General features: G+C 37.0%; 2 protein-coding genes across 2 annotated transcripts; both read left to right on the forward strand.

Annotated features, from left to right (window-relative positions):
• Positions 1-62: 62 nt before the first annotated feature.
• LOC306876348 (lanosterol synthase-like) lies at positions 63-7,062 on the forward strand. The gene is made up of 22 exons (XM_079427442.1): positions 63-166; positions 649-817; positions 897-1,035; positions 1,317-1,425; positions 2,028-2,149; positions 2,254-2,350; positions 2,432-2,567; positions 2,675-2,783; positions 2,875-2,993; positions 3,163-3,260; positions 3,366-3,393; positions 3,516-3,572; positions 3,653-3,724; positions 3,924-3,974; positions 4,064-4,213; positions 4,593-4,689; positions 4,764-4,869; positions 4,947-5,012; positions 5,084-5,164; positions 5,277-5,447; positions 6,181-6,259; positions 6,351-7,062. The coding sequence occupies exons 1-22, from the start codon at positions 153-155 to the stop codon at positions 6,486-6,488; spliced, it is 2,208 nt and encodes a 735-aa protein (XP_079283568.1). The 5' UTR covers positions 63-152; the 3' UTR covers positions 6,489-7,062.
• A 206-nt stretch (positions 7,063-7,268) lies between these two features.
• LOC306876362 (leishmanolysin-like peptidase) lies at positions 7,269-15,905 on the forward strand. Its single transcript, XM_079427464.1, has 17 exons — positions 7,269-7,595; positions 8,031-8,128; positions 8,210-8,240; positions 8,387-8,469; positions 8,611-8,728; positions 9,044-9,222; positions 9,347-9,452; positions 9,540-9,634; positions 11,968-12,085; positions 12,167-12,274; positions 12,390-12,466; positions 12,932-13,042; positions 13,441-13,573; positions 13,747-13,906; positions 14,025-14,155; positions 14,552-14,762; positions 15,691-15,905. The coding sequence occupies exons 1-17, from the start codon at positions 7,455-7,457 to the stop codon at positions 15,789-15,791; spliced, it is 2,001 nt and encodes a 666-aa protein (XP_079283590.1). The 5' UTR covers positions 7,269-7,454; the 3' UTR covers positions 15,792-15,905.
• Positions 15,906-17,557: the final 1,652 nt, after the last annotated feature.

Here is a 17,557-nt window from a genome sequence, read left to right on the forward strand (position 1 = left end):
GTTTAAGAACGAAGCCCCTTTTCCATGAACGGTTTAAGAGGAATAAAGAACTACATTTCCCAGGCTGATTTTAAGGAGGCGTTTACCGTCTCCATCAGCTGAAATATGACAGGTGCTTTTTAGTTTAAAAGTTTTGCTCATGCTCTTCAAAGATGACAGAGGGAACGTGAGTACAGTTGTTTAATATTTCTGAATGCTTATATTTTAAAATCACGCAGATATGAGATGAATACATTTTCCCATAAGACACGTTAAACAGAAACTAATATATTAATTTTCGACGTTTTAGGTTTTAATAAACAGTATATTATTATTATTATTATTACAAGTATCAATGTCCTATAATGCAGACTATATGCATATCTGTAGATGCTAGAGCTTTATTATAACATATAATTTATGAAGTCATGAAACTACAAGGTGTTTATTATTTGTTTATTTTTTTGAGAAAGACAATGCCAGTATTCCTACAGTGCTGTTTTGTACTGACAAACTTAACTATAATTTAAATAAAGTAATAAAAAAAGCTTTTCATTGTTATTGTTAGATGCACGTCAGTTTTTGTAAGGTTTGTTAAATGCTTGAAAAGTGTTACTGTACTACTGTTACTATGCCCATCTAAGTGTAACATTTACATATTTGATTCAGGTGTTTGCGGAGAAGGGGAGGCCCCTATAAGACTGATCCAGTGACAGATCTCAGCCGCTGGAGGTTGAGTAATGTGGAGGGCAGACAGACCTGGAGGTATATTGAGGAGGCAGGTAGCGTGGACAGACAGCAGAGCATGCTGGAATCTCACTCTCTGGGACTGGACACGGTAAACAAAAACATTACAGACAAGTACGGTGCAACTTTTATATTCATTTTCATATCTAATCTGTTCTTCTTGACCTCAGGGTGAGTTCATCTCAGCATCCCCTGCCGCACACACTGCAGTTGAAGCTGCATTGAAGGGAATGGACTTCTACAGCTGTCTCCAGGCTGAAGATGGACACTGGGCTGGGGATTATGGTGGACCACTTTTCTTACTTCCAGGTCATTCATTTATAATAAGCCATTTGGACAGACTTTCTTTGTTTAGGCATTAGATGAAAGTAAATTTTCTGTGTATAATATATAATATATAAATAATAAATTATGTATAATATAAATATAATCAGTCGAGCATTATATGAAAATGAATTTTTTTTATGTGATTAACCCATGCATTATTAAGGTTAAAAATTGCCACTAATGAAGTAAATAGTAATGGTTCTGAGAAACCTAGAATTTTTAAAGCTAAACTGTCCTTTTGTCTATTTGTTGATGGTTTTCAGGTCTGCTCATAACCTGTCATATTGCTAAAATCCCTCTGCCAGATGCATGGAAGCAGGAAATGGTTAGATACCTTCGCTCTGTGCAGCTGTCTGACGGAGGCTGGGGCCTGTGAGTGTTAATAACTGTCTTTTATTATATGGGGTGAATCTCATAATACCTGCAAGGAACATCCAAATTATATTTCACTCACAAATCAAAAGAATTAAATAAGAAATCATCTCATTATTAAAATGCAATAAAGAGAGAAGGAAATCAATCTTATTACTGTAATGCAAAAATAAAACAATTGAAATGCTATTACATTTATACATAATGGTAGTGTTTGATTATTTGTCCTTTATGCTGATTTTTTTCTCCATTATCTTGCCTCCTAATCTAGTTATCTAATAAACCTGGCATTGTGTACTAGGAATATTATTGGCTCTTTAACAAATTACTTTATTCCTCTTTTGTGAGTGGCTTTGGATAAAAGCGTCTGCTAAATGCATAAATGTAAATTCATCTGAAGAAGATATTTTGAAGAATGCTGGTAACCAAACAGTTTTAGTTTCTATGACTTGCATTGTATGGACAAAAAATACATTGAGAGTCAATGGGAACAGAAACTGTTTGGTTACCAACATTCTTCAAAATATCTTTTGTCCCTGTAATGTTTAACTTCACTAGTATAATAATGAAATTATTAAATAAAACAAATATTAATTTTCCAGGCATATTGAAGATAAGTCTACTGTTTTTGGAACAGCTTTGAGTTACACCACCCTGAGAATTCTGGGAGTTGGGCCTGATGATCCAGATATGGTTCGCGCAAGGAATAATTTACACAGCAAAGGTCTGCGATTGCTGATATACAAACAGTCACATGTATGTTCATATGTAACCCAATAAATGAAATAATATGGTGTTTTGTTTCAGTATTGTCCTGCTCTGTTACAGGCGGAGCTGTCGGCATACCCTCCTGGGGTAAATTCTGGTTGGCCATCCTCAACGTATACAGCTGGGAAGGGATGAATACGCTCTTTCCAGAGATGTGGTATGCCGAGAGTACATTAGTTAACAGATTAAGTGTCATTTTTGTTTTGAAAATGTATATAGTTGGACTTTTTCCCATCAGGCTGTTCCCTTCCTGGGTACCGGCACATCCCTCCACTTTATGGTGCCACTGTCGGCAGGTCTACCTACCCATGAGCTACTGCTATGCCGTCAGGCTGTCTGCCGATGAAGATCCACTGATACTCAGTTTAAGACAGGTGAAGTTTCACCACTAGAGGCCACTCTGAGACCACATTAAAAGCAGGCTTGTTTGCCTGAACTCTGCTATCCAGTCACAGTTGTTTGTTTTTTGGGTGTTAAACAGGAGCTCTACGTCCAGGAATACTCAACTATTGACTGGCCAGCTCAGAGGAACAACGTTGCAGCTTGTGACTTGTACACACCACACAGCCCCTTGCTTAATATCGCCTATTGTGAGAGAAGTGTAACATCTCTGTAAAAAATAATCCTTTACCCTTTACATTTCAGTTAAGTCACATAACACTATCAAACTTGATCTTCCAGTGATCCTGAATATGTATGAAGCTCATCACAGCACTATGCTGAGAGAAAAAGCTGTGAAGGAGCTTTATGACCATATTAAAGCAGACGATCGCTTCACTAAGTGTATCAGCATTGGCCCGGTGAGAGAATACATTTTATTTTATATAAAGTAATATTGACTCTATTAATCCACATCCCTGGTTTTATTGTGTGCAGTTTCTCTGTACATATTTTATTAGAACTATTCATTAATAAATATTCATTCTTAAATATTACTCTGTGTACAAAACTAATTTCCTGTTTTGTCAGATTTCGAAAACGATCAATATGTTGGTTCGCTGGTATGTGGATGGACCCACATCACCTGCCTTTCAGGAGCATGTGACAAGGATTCCTGACTATCTATGGTTTGTGATCTGATTTGAGTAATTTCCTGCTTATATTATATATAATGATAATAATAAGTGGTTTCTGTCTTTCTTTTTATCATTTTTATTTTTTCAACGCTCCAGGCTGGGTCTGGATGGCATGAAAATGCAGGTGAGATGTCATTATGAAGAACATTTTTGCGTTCTAAAGTTTGTTTTATCTGATCAGTTAAATTATATTATTAACAATATTAATAACAATTATCACTCATATAAATTTTTATTTTCCATCAGGGTACAAACGGATCACAGCTATGGGACACTGCATTTGCAGTACAAGCATTTCTTGAGGTATATACTGTATCTTTATTAATAAAACCAAAACCAGCGCATAACCGATGATTGATCAGTTGGCCTTGTTTTCTGAACAGGCAGGTGCCCAGGACATCCCCAGGTTTACAGAGTGCCTCACACAAGCCCATAATTTCTTTGATCTGACACAGGTGAGGATGATTAATTGAAATTCTGTCTGTCTGTCTGTCTGTCTGTCTGTCTGTCTGTCTGACTGACTGACTGACTGACTGAAAACAAAATAGAAGTTGAAAAAAGGAAATAGAACTTGTAGTCTCGAACTTTTGGCCCCCACTGAAATGTAATAATTTGGTGTCTATGTGAGGTCTAATCATTTTTTTATTATTATAGATCAAAGATAATCCTCCGGAATACAAGAAATACTATAGACAAATGAACAAGGTAAATTTTGGGGTATTGCATTTCAACCTTCTTAACCATTCTTAATCTGCTCTTAAACACTTTAATGAGTGTGTGTTTGTGTGATTCAGGGAGGTTTTCCCTTCAGCACGCGGGACTGTGGTTGGATAGTTGCGGACTGTACAGCGGAAGGACTGAAATCTGTGATGCTGCTGCAGGAGCAGTGCGGTTTCCTCAAAGAAAAAGTTCCCACTGAAAGACTCTTTGATGCTGTCAATGTGGTAAAAGCCTTGTTTACAATTCAGACATGTAGCTGTTTTCTGTGATAATATTTTTTAAATTTTAATTTATTCTGTGATGGCAAAGCTCAATTTTCAGCAGCCGTTACGCCAGTTTTCAGTGTCACATGATCCTTCAGAAATAATTTTAATATATCGATTTGGTGTTCAAGAAACATTTTTTATTACAATGATGAATTACAATGATTTGTAGAAACTGAAACATTTTGCCATTATTCTTTGATTAATAGAAAGTTGTAATAGAAAAAACAGCATTTATTTGAAATAGAAATCTTCATTAACATTATAAATCACTTTTGATCAATTTAATGTGTCCTTGCTGAATTTTTTTTTTTTTTTTAACATTTTGATTTTGTTTCAGCTGCTGAGCATGAGAAATCCTGATGGAGGGTTTGCCACGTATGAGACCAAACGTGGTGGAAAACTGCTGGAGCTGCTGAACCCATCTGAAGTGTTTGGTGAGCATGCAGTAAAATCTCAGTGCATTTTTCATCTGTCTTGACATTTCTGATTCTACCTCTTTCTCTCCCAGGTGATATAATAATCGACTACACGTATGTTGAGTGTACCTCAGCTGTAATGCAGGCACTGAAACACTTTCATAGCGTATATCCTGAGCACAGAGCAGAAGAGATTAGGTACAGCCAAACACAATATTTCAGCATACTGTGGTTAGAAAAATAGTTTGGTTAAACCACGTCTCTTGATCACATAGGACAACTCTTCAGCAGGGACTGGACTACTGCAGGAGGGTTCAAACACCTGATGGCTCATGGGAAGGGTAGGCATTGGTATATATAATCAGAGATATGATTCTGTTGCTTCTTTTATGAAGTATTCTGCTTGTCTTAGGTCCTGGGGAGTCTGTTTCACATATGGAGTCTGGTTTGGTCTGGAGGCATTTGCATGTATGGGCCACACTTTCCAAAATGGGTATGTTATTGGTTTTTCTTCTCATATTGATGTTCATTTAATAAATCATCAACTCATATTCTTTTACTGCACTTTATTTAACCCCTTAATTAATTTATTTTCCGTGTTGCAGGTCTGTTTGTGTGGAGGTGAAACTTGCCTGTGAGTTCCTGCTGTCGAAGCAGATGGAGGATGGAGGCTGGGGTGAGGACTTTGAGTCATGTGAGCAGCGGCGCTACGTTCAGAGCAAGAACTCACAGATCCACAACACCTGCTGGGCTTTGCTGGGGTTGATGGCTGTCAGGTAACATCAGAAGTATTTTTTTAGATACCTCTACAGAACTGCCCTCCTGTTCAAAACTGGGTACAACTTTCGTGTTGGGGGCAAACTGACCCACATTGGTTTCCATTCAGTTTGCCAAAAATCAACATTATGAAAAATTAAAGATTCGTGCAAAAACAGAGAGCCTCTATTGTAGCTTGTGACTAAAAAATACAAAACATGTGAGGTCATTAAAAAATGATTATTTTTTATTGTCCGTTATTTTTATTGTGTTATTTCTATTTTGTTAGTGGTCAATTTAATCAATATATTTTTTGTGTTCAAAATTAGCTGCACAGACACCATAACTACAAATACAAATAACTGCAAGAAAGTATAAATAGTACTTAGTGTAAGTAATATCTATTGCTATTTGTACTTCCTCTACCTTTTTATATCTTTTTCTCAAACCCTTGTGAGGGTAAAATGGCTTTCTCATGCTTCTGTTCAGCACCAGTCTAGTAATTGAGATCCAAACAAAATATGAACCAAAAACTAACCGTTAAACTCATTTTAGAAAATCATTCTCAAATTTGATTATTAAAATTGTCATGTATTTCGTATTGTAGTCTTTGACAACCTACAATAACTTTTTTCCTGACTCTTTAGTGTTTTTTAAGTGTTGATTTATGGCAAATTGCATGGAAAACAATGATGTTCAGTGGGGTTGCTTTTCCAAAACAGGGTTAATTTACTTAAAAAATGTCATTTTTAGGTACCCTGACATCAGCGTGATCGAGCGAGGCATTCAAGTTCTGATTGATAGGCAGCTGCCCAATGGAGACTGGCCACAGGTGAGCAAAACTGTTAATAGATCTCCAAAATTAATCTGAGGTCTCGCTCTCTGTCTAATAAAATGTGCTTGGGTTGTTTCCTTGTTTTCAGGAGAATATTTCTGGAGTGTTCAATAAAAGCTGTGCCATCAGCTACACCTCTTACAGGAATGTGTTTCCTGTGTGGACGCTGGGCCGATTCTCACGCCTCTACCCCTGCAGCCCTCTGGCTGGGAAACTCAAACTCTGAGTCAGATACTGTGTACTTGTGCCTGAAATAAGCAGTATCCAATCAAAGTCCATTCTTATTTGAAACAAACCTGTTTGCTGCTCTTTAGAAAGTAGGACTGATTTATCAAAGTCTTTAGAATATTATCTACAGCAGTGGTTCCCAACCACGTTCCTGGAGGCCCCCCAACACAACACATTTTACATCTCTCCTTTGTCTGACACACCCAATTCAGGTTTTGAAGTCTCTACTAATGAGCTGATGATATGAATCAGGTGTGTTTAATTAAGGTGACATGGAAAACATGCAGTGTTTTGGGGGCCTCCAGGAACATGGTTGGGAACCACTGATCTACAGGATATTTAACCATGGGACCAGGTCTTTGTATCCTGTAGATGATTCTGTAAATAAATGTAATTTTCTGTACTCTTATAATAAATCGTTTAATATTTTGGCTCGCAGTTTTGTGTCTGATTTATGTTTTGTAATACCCAGTCTTGTTTGCACTGCATACTGCTGCTCAGTAGTTTGCTCTGTTAAAGATATGTACAAAATTATTATTGTAATAATTTTAATAATAAACATGAGTAATGTGACAAATAATGCGTAATGAGTTCTGTCTCACAATACTTTTTTAATGGTATGTAGTATATATTATGCAGTATTAGAAAGGTATTTTCATTCTGAGTCCGACTAACGTTACAGCCCTGCTGAGCAAAGTATTTAATACATAGTAAGCTCAGCAAACATAGCAGTATCTACAACTATTATTATTATTATTACTGCATTTATATTGGGCGCGGGCTTTTATTTTGACATGCTGAAGCATTGTTTCCGCGTTCACGCTGCTCTGGGTTTATGGATGAAGCCGGTTTAATGAACAGCTGATTTGAATTCTTCACGGAACATCCTTCAGTTTTATGCGGTATTTAAGTGCTTTCTGCAGCGTGACAGGACGGAGATATGAATATTAAAGTCACGGAGTGAATGATGGCTTCAGGATGGCGGCAGCCTCGATCATTTAGAGCTGCTTTAACGTTACTCTTTAACACCATCATCATCTTCATCTTCATCAGCACCGGCGCACAGACGCACACCTGTGACCATAAAGTGCCTCTACCCACAGAGGTCAGTCCCTCTTATTTGTTGTTCTTTCTTCTGCTTCTCAAATACCACATTTAAGATTGTGCCTTCTTAATATCATGCCATGTTGTGCTTTATCCCCTAAAAATGAATAATAACTGAGGCTGACAATCTGCTAACGTCTCCTTTATGTTCCACATAAGAAAGGAAGTGACTTTAAGGTGAATAAATGAATGCGGAATTTTCCATTTTGGTAAAATACATTTATTTGTCGCATTAAAGGGACAGTTAACCATAAAATTAATAATATGCCATCATTTGCTCGCCTTAAAATCTGTGTGACTTCTTCTGTAGTACATAAAGAAATTATATAGCAGTCCTAGCTTTTTTCTGTTCAATGAAAATCATCCTTCACTGCTCAAATAATCTATGAAATATTTTATCAGTACTCATAATAATGCCTGCTGTTTGCCATTTTAGGTCATACATAAAGTGTTTGTGAAGCCAGATAGATTGACCAAAAGAAGCACTGACCAGCAGTTACAGATCCAAATAGAGTACGACTCCAGCTTGGATGGGTTAGTTTGTATTTTATTAAGTACAGTAATGCAACATTGTCATTGTTATACATTGACTTAATATCTTTACTGCTCACACAGGTTAGATGAAGCCAAAAGCAGCCTTGTGAAGGTATTTTGATTTCTGTAGTCAAGGTTTTATTAAAAATTAAAGCTAAATATTATGTTAAATCTTGTAAATGGCCTTTCACATCTAAATAGGATGCATGCATACATTATTGATCTTTTCAGTAATGATCTTTTCTGCTTTGTTTCAAGGACAAGCTCCTCCCACAGGCCATTGATTATCTTCAGAAGGCCTTCAGGGTTCGGAGGCAGTCAGGTCCAATATTACTGAGCAGGTAATTCTCTTCTCAGCTAGTATTGTCTGACAGCAAATCCTCTTAAAATTGCACTCAGCCATGTCCTTCTGGAAGCTTGGTGGATATTTAATCTCAGTTTCTTTTTTGTAATCCCAATATTTTTTTTTTCTTAATGATTAGACAATGTGCAACCAATCAGTACCTTAGGAAAAGAGATGATCCACATCGCTACTGTCAGGGACCGTGTGCAGACATCACTAAGTGTGGCCCAGTTGTTGTCCCTGAACAACATTTGCAGGTAGGTCCCCCTCAAATTTTCTGGCCAAAAATATTTCCTTCCTTATTTGATTTATTCCTTATTTTTTTATTACAATATAATTGCTGCATATAAACCATAAGGATTAGTCCAAAAAACAAACAAACATCAAAACATAGTGATTTTGTTCAACTTTTTTTCCATTTTGGTAGCAATTATAAATATACGTACAGAAGCACCATGCCTACTTAAAGATCCATTTTAAGTGGATTTTTATGGATAAAATGAATTCTAATACTGATAAATATAAATATATTGCAGGAGAATTTTTGATTCATAGAATGAAGTCTCCTTTAGCAATGCAGGGTTTGCAGCGAGTTTGGCAAGTCCTGCGGCCCCGCTGGTCCTCCTGATGGTGAGGGGGTGGTCAGGGCTGATTTTGTGTTGTACGTGAGTGCGATGACTACAGAGCGCTGTGGACAAGAAAACATTGTAGCCTATGCAGCGTACTGCCAGCTGGAGTCTGAACTGGACAGGTGATCGCAATAATTAATGAAATGGGAATGTTGGTGATTTTTTTTTGTTTTTTTAAATTTGCGAGTATACTGTGGAAATAGTCCAGTGTGTTGCTGACAGTAACAGCAGAATTTCTTAATGTAGGCCCATCGCTGGATATGCCAATCTGTGTCCCAATATGATCTCTATTCAACCTCAGGAGTTTGAAGGGATGCTGTCTACTGTCAAACACGAGATCATACATGCCCTGGTAACAACATTAAACTCTGCACATCTGCATGAGGAGAGCTTTATAGTTTATCATTATTGTTCAATTATATGTTCTATATGTTTTAAGGGTTTTTCTGCAGGACTCTTTGCGTTTTACCATGATGATGATGGGAAACCTTTGACACCACGTTCTGCAAGTGGTCTACCTGCATACAATGAAAGGTGATTGGTTATATTTGTATTTTTAGTTCTGTTTGAAATAGAATTAAAAAATATTTAAATAATAGGAAAAAGTTAATTGTATTTTTTTTATTATTGTAGCATTGTGATAATTATATTGCATGATTATTACAGGTTAAAATTTGTTATTATTGTAGGTAAAAAAAAAAAAATGCATGACCCCCTGATATATGTGCATTCCCCTCCAAAAGTATTGGGACAGTGAAGCCAATTCCTTTATTTTTGCTGTAGAATGAAAACATTTGGGTTTGACATCAAAAGATGAATATCAGACAAGAGATTTACATGTCGCCTTTTATTTCCAGGTATTTACATCTGGATCTGACACACAACTTAGAAGATATCACCTTTTGTTTGAACCCACTAATTTTTCATGTGAGCAAAGGTATTGGAACATGTGACTGACAGGTGTATTTTGTTGCCCAGTGTGTCCTATCACATTGATTATTCAATCAATAATTAGCACTGAATGTCTATGCTCAGTTTCAGATTTGGGTTTTGTCTGTTCAAACTGCATTTATAGTTAAGAGGTGTAACCAACATGAAAACGAGAGAGCTGTCTATGGGTGGAAAACAAGCAATTGTGAAGCTGAGAGGAGGAGGAAAATCAATCCGAGCCATTGCACACACATTGGCCATAGCCATTTGGAATGTCCTGCAGAAGAAAGAAGCCACTGGTGTACTAAGTAACAGACATCGAACAGGTAGACCAAGGAAAACAACTGCAGTTGATGACAGAAACATTGTGAGAGCTGTCAAGAAAGACCCCAAAACAACTGTAAGTGAGATCAGCAACAACCTCCAGAGGGCAGGAGTGAAGGTATCACAATCTACTGTTCGCAGAAAACTTCATGATCACCAGTACAGAGGCTACAACAGAAGATGCAAACCACTCATTAGCAAGAAGAAAAAAAAGTCAACCTTCAAATAATTGTGTTCAGTTATGCACTCAATACTTGGTCGGGAATCCTTTTGCAGAAATGACTGCTTCAATGTGGCATGGAGGCAATCAGCCTGTGGCACTGCTGAGGTGTTATGGAGGCCCAGGATGCTTCGATAGCGGCCTTAAGCTCATCCAGAGTGTTGGGTCTTGCGTCTCTCAACTTTCTCTTCACAATATCCCACAGATTCTCTATGGGGTTCAGGTCAGGAGAGTTGGCAGGCCAATTGAGCACAGTAATACCATGGTCAGTAAACCATTTACCAGTGGTTTTGGCACTGTGAGCAGGTGCCAGGTCGTGCTGAAAAATGAAATCTTTATCTCCATAAAGCTTTTCAGCAGATGGAAGCATGAAGTGCTCCAAAATCTCCTGATAGCTAGCTGCATTGACCCTGCCCTTGATAAAACACAGTGGACCAACACCAGCAGCACTGACTGTGGGTACTTGACACTGGACTTCAGGCATTTTGGCATTTCCCTCTCCCCAGTCTTCCTCCAGACTCTGGCACCTTGATTTCCGAATGACATGCAAAATTTGCTTTCATCCGAAAAAAGTACTTTGGACCACTGAGCAACAGTCCAGTGCTGCGTCTCTGTAGCCCAGGTCAGGCGCTTCTGCCGCTGTTTCTGGTTCAAAAGTGGCTTGACCTGGGGAATGCGGCACCTGTAGCCCATTTCCTGCACACGCCTGTACACGGTGGCTCTGGATGTTTCTACTCCAGACTCAGTCCACTGCTTCCGCAGGTCCCCCAAGGTCTGGAATCGGTCCTTCTCCACAATCTTCCTCAGGGTCCGGTCACCTCTTCTCGTTGTGCTGCGTTTTCTGCCACACTTTTTCCTTCCCACAGACTTCCCACTGAGGTGCCTTGATACAGCACTCTGGGAACAGCCTATTCGTTCAGAAATTTCTGTGTCTTACCCTCTTGCTTGAGGGTGTCAATGATGGCCTTCTGGACAGCAGTCAGGTCAGCGGTCTTACCCATGATTGCGGTTTTGAGTAATGAACCAGGCTGGGAGTTTTTAAAAGCCTCAGGAATCTTTTGCAGGTGTTTAGAGTTAATTAGTTGATTCAGATGATTAGGTTAATAGCTCGTTTAGAGAACCTTTTCATGATATGCTAATTTTTTGAGATAGGAATTTTGGGTTTTCATGAGCTGTATGCCAAAATCATCAATATTAAAACAATAAAAGGCTTGAACTACTTCAGTTGTGTTGTAATGAATCTAAAATATATGAAAGTCTAATGTTTATCAGTACATTACAGAAAATAATGAACTTTATCACAATATGCTAATTTTTTGAGAAGGACCTGTGTATATATAGAAGCAGAATGGAAGAATAGCATTGTGCTTATTTCTTTTTATATCTCTCTCAGTCTAGGGTTATATCAGTGGAGTGATAAAGTCATCAAAAGAGCAACTCGGCTGTGGGACATCCATGGAGGCCACATGGTCAGACACACGGTCCATCTTCTGGCCACCCCACGTGTAGTTGTAAGTATTTCTTTCCTTTTTAAAGAAACACCATCTAAATAGTCAAATTGAGCTACATTAATTGTTTTGATGTTTTATCAGGAGGAAGCCAGGAGACATTTTAATTGCCCCATTCTAGAGGGCATGGAACTGGAGAACCAGGGAGGTGCTGGCACAGAGCTCAACCACTGGGAAAAACGTCTGTTAGAGGTAATGAAACCAAATCTTCCCTGGTGGTGTTCATGAACACTTAACTATTTCAGTGTCAGTACAGTTTTGTTTTGTTTTTCTTTTAAATTGAATTCAGCACGTTTTATTTTAACAGAATGAGGCAATGACCGGATCTCACACACAGAACAGAGTGTTTTCCAGAATTACTTTGGCCATAATGGAGGATACAGGGTAAGAGAAGTATTGTTGCTCATTGCTAATGCAGTTTATTCACTTATGAAGGTGTAAACTTTTACATTTATAGATATAGTCCCCCCCCCCAAAAATTTAGATTTTGTCATCATTTACTCACCCTCATTATTTTTTCAAACTGTATGCTCTGTGCAACACAAAAGAGGATATTTTGAAGATTGTTGGTAACCAAACAATTTTGGTTCCCATTCACTCCCCATAGTATGGACAAAAAAATACTATGGAAGTCAGTGGGACCTGAAACTGTTTCAGCGTTCCTCTATATCTATTATTTATTTATATATATATATATATGTATGTATGTATGTATGTATGAGGCTGAGTAAATGTTGAAAGAGTTAGCATTTTTCTGTGGACTACCTACCCCTTTAAGTGTAATTTAAGTACTAGAATGCTAAGACTGTCCTATGATTGACTCCTCTCTGTGCTATTTTCTGTTTGAAGGTGGTACAGGGCCAATTATAGTATGGCGGAGAACTTGGAGTGGGGAAGAGGTTTGGGTTGCGACTTTGTGATGAAAAGCTGTAAATTCTGGATAGACCAACATCGCCATACGTAAGCTTTGATACATGAGATGCGTAATAAAACTTTGTTTTTATCTAGCACATTTTTTTTTGTTGTTGTTGTATTAAGTGGACAATGTACTTTTATTTGTTTTGGCAGATGCATTTATCAACATGCCATACAATTGCATAAAAAACTGTACATTTCATAAATTCATGTATTCCCTGGGAATACAAACTCATGTTTCTAGTGGTACAGAAACAAATTAGATTGTGTTGTACATTTGTAGCAGTTCTTTATTTCAGATTGACTCCACTGTCTTACTGTATCTTCTCCAGAGAAACTGGAGTTTCATAGTCTTAAATATAAATGCAGCATATTGGTAAAGATTTAGGTCATTGATTGGACATCTGTTCCTATTGAGTGTTTACCTTGTGTGTTTGAAACAGGAGGCCAACCCTGAGCCCGTACTGTGATTCTGTGAGGAGCGCACCTTTACAGCTCACCTGCAGGCAGGACCAGCTGGCAGTGGCCGTGTGCAACCTGCAGAAGTTTCCTCATGTGCTTCCTGCAGAGTATCAGGTAAGAGCAGCAGAAATGCAGGTAAAAATCCTCTGTATCTTCACTCAATTCTTATTAATTTGAAATACTGTATTGTGAAAAGCATTATAGAAATAAAATTGACTGGTTGTTTACAGTTAAATACAAGATGACTGCCTTTATATTGAATGTAATAAACCCTCTCCATCCTCTAGTACTTTGACCGAATCCCTGGTGTCCCTGAGGAAGATTTACCAGCATATGGAGGGGCTGTAGAGATCGCAGACTACTGTCCTTTTAGCCAGGAGTTTAGTTGGCATGTGGGTGGGGAATACCAGCGCAGCTCTTACTGCAGGATACAGGAGAACCAGCCAGGTGAGATGCCATTCATTCTTCATTTAGAAGCAGAATGGAAGGTCTCATTTGCTTATCCCTTCTTGTTGTTCAGTATTTTTTGCATGTAGTTGAGACTTTTGGGGTTTTGCTTTTTTAGCCACATGGAGAAACTATGGGGCAGAACAGTATGGCCCAGGATCAGTATGTCTGCACCAGAAGTCACCATTTGTAATGGAGCAGTGCACCAAAAGAATGACCTACCCTGACTGGGGCAGTGGTTGCTATAGGGTAATAAGAAGTGTGTCTATATATATCATATGTTTTGGGTCATAAAGATTTTATGTTTTTGAAAAAGATCTCTTATTCTCACCAAAGCTGCATTTATTTGATCAAAAAGTAAGAACGGTTACATATTATTACAATTCAAAATAACTGCCTAGAAAAAATGTTTTTTTCAATAAACGGTTATAAATGCATATATTTAAAATAGACATTAAATGTCTTTACAGACACATTTGATAATTTCTCTTAATGATAAACGGATAATATAAATGATAAATGTGTGTAAATGAAATTATTGTAAATAACTTTTTGTCTTTTCTTTTTTTCAACTGGGGAATTATGTACCACTACAACATAAGGAAAATGATGCTTTATGTGTACTGAAACTGATTTGTGTTGCAGGTGTCTTGTACAACCCAAGGGTTGTTGGTCTGGGTGCAGAATGAGTCCTATCCATGTGTTCGTACTGGTCAGGTGATCAGCATGAGCATACGAATGAATGGATGGGTCTACAGTGGACAGCTCATCTGCCCAACCTGCTCTCACTTCTGCAGCGTCTGCCCCCTCCCTCATGAGATCCCCCCTCAAAACACCACCAAGAGTGCCCGCTTAGGTGAGTTACTGTCAATCATATACACATACGCACACAGTATTTATACATAAATATGTATTATTATTAGTAGTAGTACTGATAATGCATATTAAATAATGTAAACATTTATAAGTAAATATTCATATTAAATAAAAATAAGTATTTTTAATTTTAAGGCAAGATTATTTATATTGTACATTTCATACACAATGGTAATTCAAAGTTTTTTTTTTTTTTATAAAAATCATAAATCATACACTTAATTTAAAATTAAAATTTAAATGTATTAACATTTATTACAAATAATTAGGCTATGGTTGAAAAAGCCACTAATGGGCTATGGTTACTGAAGCCACTAATTTTGTCTCAAATAAAATTATTTATTTTTTATAAACATGAATTGTGTGAAATGTAGCAAGAAAAAAAGTTTTCCGAATACATAAGTTAAACCAGGTACATAACAAGGTTCAAACAATGTAAAATGTGACCCTGGACCAAAAAACCAGTTTTAAGTCGCTGGGGTATATTTGTAGCAATAGTCAAAAATACATTGTATGGGTCAAAATTATAGATTTTTCTTTTATGCCAAAAATCTTTAGAATATTAGGTAAAGATCATGTTCCATGAAGATATTTAGTAAATTTCCTACTGTAAATATATCAACATTTAATTTTTTATTAGTAATATGCATTGCTAAGACCTTCATTTGGACAAGTTTAAAGGCGATTTTCTTTTTTCAAATAGTTGTATCTCATCCAAATATTGTCCGATCCTAACAAACCATGCATGAATGGAAAGCTTATTTATTCAGCTTTCAGACCATTTATAAATCTCAATTTTGAAAAATTGATCTTTATTACTGGTTTTGTGATCCAGGGTCACAAATATGTTTGTTTGCCAAAAAAAAAGGCTAATTTCTTTCATATTACAATAATTCTTTTTTCCTCAGATCCTTGTTCCAGGTCTTCTTGTTTGGTGGTGAACCTATGGCAGCTCCTGTTAACTCTTACTCCACTGCTGATCGGCTTCCTCCTTTGTGGCAGGGACTGAATTTGTTCCCAGTTGATTGGGTGAATATGGATGCCTTTATGCTACAGGCTTCCCTTGAGGTTTAGCTGCTGTGGAGAGCAAAACAGCGATCACTTCCACAGTGTAGTCTGTGATCTGATAACTGTTCTCTCTATGTGGAGGTGTGGACTGTAGGTGGGATTGAAAAGCCATTGATTGCACTCCTCCTTGCCTGGCTGTCAGGTGCCAGCGAGCTATTGATCCAATGTGAAGCCATAGTCATGGTTATGCAGGTGCTAACTAATGTTCTCTTTGTCTCTCTGATGGACCCGTAGCATTTTGGGTCATGAAATAGGCATCTGGTTGAGAATGATGGGAGAGATTCTCACTTCTCTTCTGCTCATGGTGCTTCTCTGTTTCGTGAAATTACTTGCTGGAAATGTTTTGATCAGCGTATATCAGGTCATGTGACTGACGATGCTTGTGATTTTGCATGGAGAAGTGCAGGTCTGATCTCTGTTAAGGTCCATGCAAGTGCTGATTTTTAATTGTTTTTTTGATAATTTATGGAAATTTGAATATTGCTCTTGTACAAGATACATAGTTTAGAAAGGGTTTAAATGTGTTTTAATTTAATAATACGCGGTTGGCTCCAGAAGTCTGAGATTCCATTTAAAAATGATTTTTTTTTTTTTTTTTTTTTTACGTTTATAGGAAAACAGAACATTTTTGGATTGAGATATTTCAAAAAAAGGTAAACTATGATGTAAATGAAGACACAATTTTCTAGGTCACAAAGTTGACACTGATCATGGGGCTCTTTATACCGACAAGTCAGATGTTCTTGATGCTCCTTGTATCATTCTCAAATCATGCTGGAGAACATAAGTTTACACACATTCTCAAGTTCACAAGCAGCTCGAGTCAGCTTTTTTTGTATCATTAAGATACCATTGTATCTTATCCATTTATTTTTTAAATATTTTGTTTTCATTTTTAGTTTCTCTTATTGGTGTGATTTTTACACCAATAAGCTATAACCATGGCTCGACTGCTGGATGACAAACCAAATACTAATACATTTTTAAAAATGATTTTCATTTTAATTTCACTTTCCTCTCAAATTATGATGATATTATATAATTTCAAAGACATTTTGTACTAAATTAAATACTGCATTTTCATTAGTGATCTCAGGCTTGTGGACCTCGTTGTACGTGTGCATTTTAGTTTTATTGCAATTAGTTATTTGGCATAACTGTCATTCTGATTCTGTTTACCTTGAAATGTTTTGCCAGATTTTGGTCCTACAAAGGCTGCAGATCTTTATAGACTCTGTTGTCTTATAACAATCAACTCACTAAAAGCCCTTGAGAAAAGTGCTTATATAGACATTTATATGAGATCATATGACATTAGCGTGTTGATTAGTTGGATTAGAATATTTTAGTTTATTTTTTTTATAATGCTAATATAAAATTTGTCATGGTGTCAATTCACTACAGTAGCAAGGTGACACAGGGCTCTTTTATCAGACCTTTTTTTTTTTTTAAACCGAATATCTAGCACAGATATTCCATTAAAAAAACTTTTGATTTTTAAAATATGGGCTGAGTGACTGTACACACACAAGAAAGCAGGTGGTGATTATTGTCCTACTGTAGTTGCATTGTAACTTGCTTTAATGCATTCAAAATGTAGCCATTATTTTAAAAATGAAATTGGGAATAAATACAGAGGAGTTGCACTGTATATGTGATAGTTTAGAGACTAGATTGTTACTGTTTAGGTGTTCGAGGACTAGTGAA

Source organism: Barbus barbus (assembly GCF_936440315.1).
Source record: "Barbus barbus genome assembly, chromosome: 10".
NCBI classification, from domain to species: domain Eukaryota; kingdom Metazoa; phylum Chordata; class Actinopteri; order Cypriniformes; family Cyprinidae; genus Barbus; species Barbus barbus.